At 42.5% G+C, this 3,637-nt stretch overlaps 1 protein-coding gene across 1 annotated transcript; it reads left to right on the top strand.

Moving 5' to 3' along the window:
* Nucleotides 1–212: 212 nt before the first annotated feature.
* On the top strand, nt 213–749 carry LOC121999430. The gene has a single exon (XM_042554114.1). It carries the CDS (start codon nt 213–215, stop codon nt 747–749), a length of 537 nt encoding a protein of 178 aa, XP_042410048.1.
* The last annotated feature ends 2,888 nt before the right edge of the window (nt 750–3,637 follow it).

Raw genomic sequence — 3,637 nt, 5'->3', positions numbered from 1 at the left:
TGGCACCAAAACGTATTATGCAGAGGTGTGAGCCAGAAGGCTGTCAAGAGGAGGATCAGGATAGAAATAGAGGTGAGAGAGACATGCGAGATGTTCCGCCGCCTCCGGATGTTGCTACTCGAGTTCTTGAGGGAATGACTCAGTTTTGGCAGCAACATGCGAGTAATGCTAATAGGGGGCAACCATAGGATGTCTACATACAATTTAGGAGGATGTACCCCAAAGACTTCCCTGGTACTACCGATCCATTCGTCGCTGAAGGATGGATCCGATCGTTGGAAGCGATCTTTCGGTATATGAACATGGCAGATGCTGACAAGATTCATTGTGCCATTTTTTTGCTAAGGGATGATGCCTCCTTATTGTGGGAGGGAGCTGAAAGAGGGGTTAACCTGAATACCTTGACTTGGGAAGACTTCAAGAGGATCTTCTATGAGAAGTATTTCACAGCTGATGTGAGGTCAAGACTGAAGAGAGAGTTCATGAGTCTCCGACAGGGAGACATGGCAGTTGCTGAGTTCGTCAAGAAGTACGATAGGGGGTGCCACTTCGTGCCCCTAATCGCCAATGATGTTGCTGAGAAGATGATACATTTTTTAGATGGACTCAGGCCTGCCATTCGACGAGACGTTCTACTGGCTGATCCTACTGATTATAATGATGTAGTTACTAGAGCCTATCAAGCAGAGCAACCTCTAAAAGATATAGCATGGGAGATGCAGAGGAAGAGGCCACCACCACCACAGTAACAACAACAGAATAAGAAGTCGTACTGAGGGCCACAGAAAGGACAGCAGAGGCCTCAGGGGTAACCAAGGCCACAACAGAAAGCAGCTGCCCCAAAGATCGAGGGGAGGCCATTGTGCCAGAACTGTAACCGCCAACACTATGGTGAATGCATGTGGGGTACTTACAAGTGCTTTATCTGTGGAGAAGATGGGCATAAAGCTAAGGAGTGCCCAAAGAAGTGACAACCTGAGATAGGCCGAGCTTACGTGATGCATGCCGAGGAGGCAAAGCTAGACACTACGCTTATCACAGGTAATCTAGTTGTTTTAACATTTTATTGTTGTACCACATGAAATGTCAAGTATGATTAGTAGTATGATTTGAGGAGCATGGAACCTAGTGAATTAGGATTGCATGATCTAAGTTAGTTGGATAAAGGATTAAATTGAATTTAAAAAAAGGGGGGGGATTTAGGGACTAAAAAGATAGAAATTTCTTGAGTTAATTAATTAGGCATGAATGGTGTTTATGATACGCATTACTAGATTCAGGAACTACACACTCTTTCGTATCTGCGACTTTCTTGAAGCGACTAAAGATTTTACCGGAGGTTATTGATTCGGGTTTTAAAGTTACGATTCCTTCGGGTGATCAGATGATCTCTACCAAGATAGTGAAGAATTTGGAGCTTCATTTGCAGAAGAATGTGGTTCAGGCAGACCTCATCGTGCTTCCGATGCCCGAATTTGACATCATTCTTGGCATGGATTGGTTAACTCAGAATGAAGTTTCGATAGATTTCTGACAAAGGTAAATATCTGTTCGACCACCCAACGGGAAGCCTTTTATCTTTGAGGCAGCTTCAAACAAACAGATACCACCCATTATCTCTAGTGTTAGTGCAAGGAAGCTTTTGAAATGCGGCTGCCAAGGATTTCTAGCTAGTATTGTCTCGGCGGCTGTTTCAGTCACTCAGAAGATTGAGAATGTTGAGGTTGTCAGGGAGTTTTCTGACGTATTCCCTGATGATGTTGCTGGCATTCCATCCGAGAGAGAGGTGGAGTTTTCTATTAACTAATGCCTGGTACAGTGCCGATTTCTAAGGCACCATATCGACTGGCACCTGCAAAAATGAAAGAGCTAAAGGATCAAATCAAGAATTGCTAGATAAAGGATTCATTCGCCCTAGTTTCTCTCCATGGGACGTGCCAGTATTGTTTGTGAAGAAAAAGGATGAGAGTATACGACTATGCATCGATTATCGAGAGATGAACAGAGTCACAGTGAAGAATAAGTATCCGTTGCCGAGGATTGAAGATTTATTCGATCAACTGCAAGGAGCGTCGATTTTCTCAAAGATAGATCTTCGATCCGGATACCATCAGTTGAAAGTAAAGGAGGCAGACGTTTATAAGACGACCTTCAGGACTCGATATGGGCATTATGAGTTTATGGTGATGTCATTCGGGTTGACAAACGCCCCAACAATGTTCATGGATATCATGAATCGCATATTTCAGCCGTATCTTGACTAGTTCATTATCATATTCATAGATGATGTCCTGGTCTATTCGAAGAACAAAGAGGAGCATAGTCAACACTTGAGAATTGCTTTACAGTTATTACAGGACCGGAAATTATTTGCAAAATTCAACAAGTGCGAGTTCTGGCTAGAGAAGGTGGCATTCTTAAGCCATGCTATTTCGAGGAATGGGGTAGAGGTCGATCCCTCTAAAGTCGAAACTGTCAGAGAATGGTCAGTGCCTAAGAGTGCAACTGAGATACGTAGTTTCTTAGGCTTAGCTGGCTACTATCGAAAATTTATCCAAGGATTCGCTTCCATTGCAGTACCCTTGACGTCCCTGATGAAGAAGAATGCCAAATTTATTTGGGGATCAGTGTAGATCTATATTCTAAATGCATGATAGATGAATAAAATAAAACGGTAAAAAACTTACAGCGATCTCCCGCAGATCCGCAATCGGCAGTGGCGAAAACTCGCTGTCGGAAGAGCGATCACAAGATCGAAAAACCCTCCGCAATTCCACAAACCAAATCCCACCACCTTGGATATTCACCTCTTACTCTCGTCTCCAACACACCCTGATTATCCTACTTGATCCTTGGGCGCATCCCCTTTATATAGGGAAATTAACCAGGGGCATAATGGACCTTTTCCATTATGAGTAGTGGGGAACATGGGCCACATTCCCATATCCCCACTCTCCCCATTTTCAACATCTCCCACTCGTCCAAGGTAAGTCACTAAGACTAATTCATTCAGGTAAGTCACAAAGACTTAATGAGTCACATAGACTATTAGAGAGTTTGGTCACATAGACCATATGAGAACATCCAATTCATACTTAGAGAAAATGGTTCGTGCGACAGCAAGCACACTGAGCGATAGTTGCTAAGAAGATTGTTACACCTTGACTTAGTCGCTCGTTGAGCAATCAATGCTAATAAAGTTGTTACACTTTGCTTAGCTGCTCAAATAAATTAGAGACACACTCTTCATGGCACTTAGCCACTTTCCTGGTGGCACATAGCCTTTATCCAGGATCCATCTAATCTTCAAGTGACACACAACCATTATCTTGAAGATATCCATGTCTTGCTATTTACCCAGATTAAATAATTTTCATTTACATTGATATGAACATCTCTAATCCCTTATAATGACCACTATGTCATGAGCATGTTCCATATCCTATATTCACATTCATTTCCGTACATAACAGAAATGGGTCGACCAGTGAATAACAACAAAAGATGTAAATATATTTAATCTTCCTTTTTAGCTAGAGTCAATTCATTTTAATCAGTCGCTTTCCTAGTTATGCTCCATAGACCGAATCATCCATAGCCATAGGATACACGCTAAAGTAGCAGACACTGATTAAAA

The sequence above is a fragment of the Zingiber officinale genome, chromosome 7A (assembly GCF_018446385.1).
Source record: "Zingiber officinale cultivar Zhangliang chromosome 7A, Zo_v1.1, whole genome shotgun sequence".
In the NCBI taxonomy this organism is placed as follows: Eukaryota; Viridiplantae; Streptophyta; class Magnoliopsida; order Zingiberales; family Zingiberaceae; genus Zingiber; species Zingiber officinale.
The sequence above is the reverse complement of the archived record's forward strand: the minus strand, read 5'-3'. Positions and strand labels throughout refer to the sequence as shown.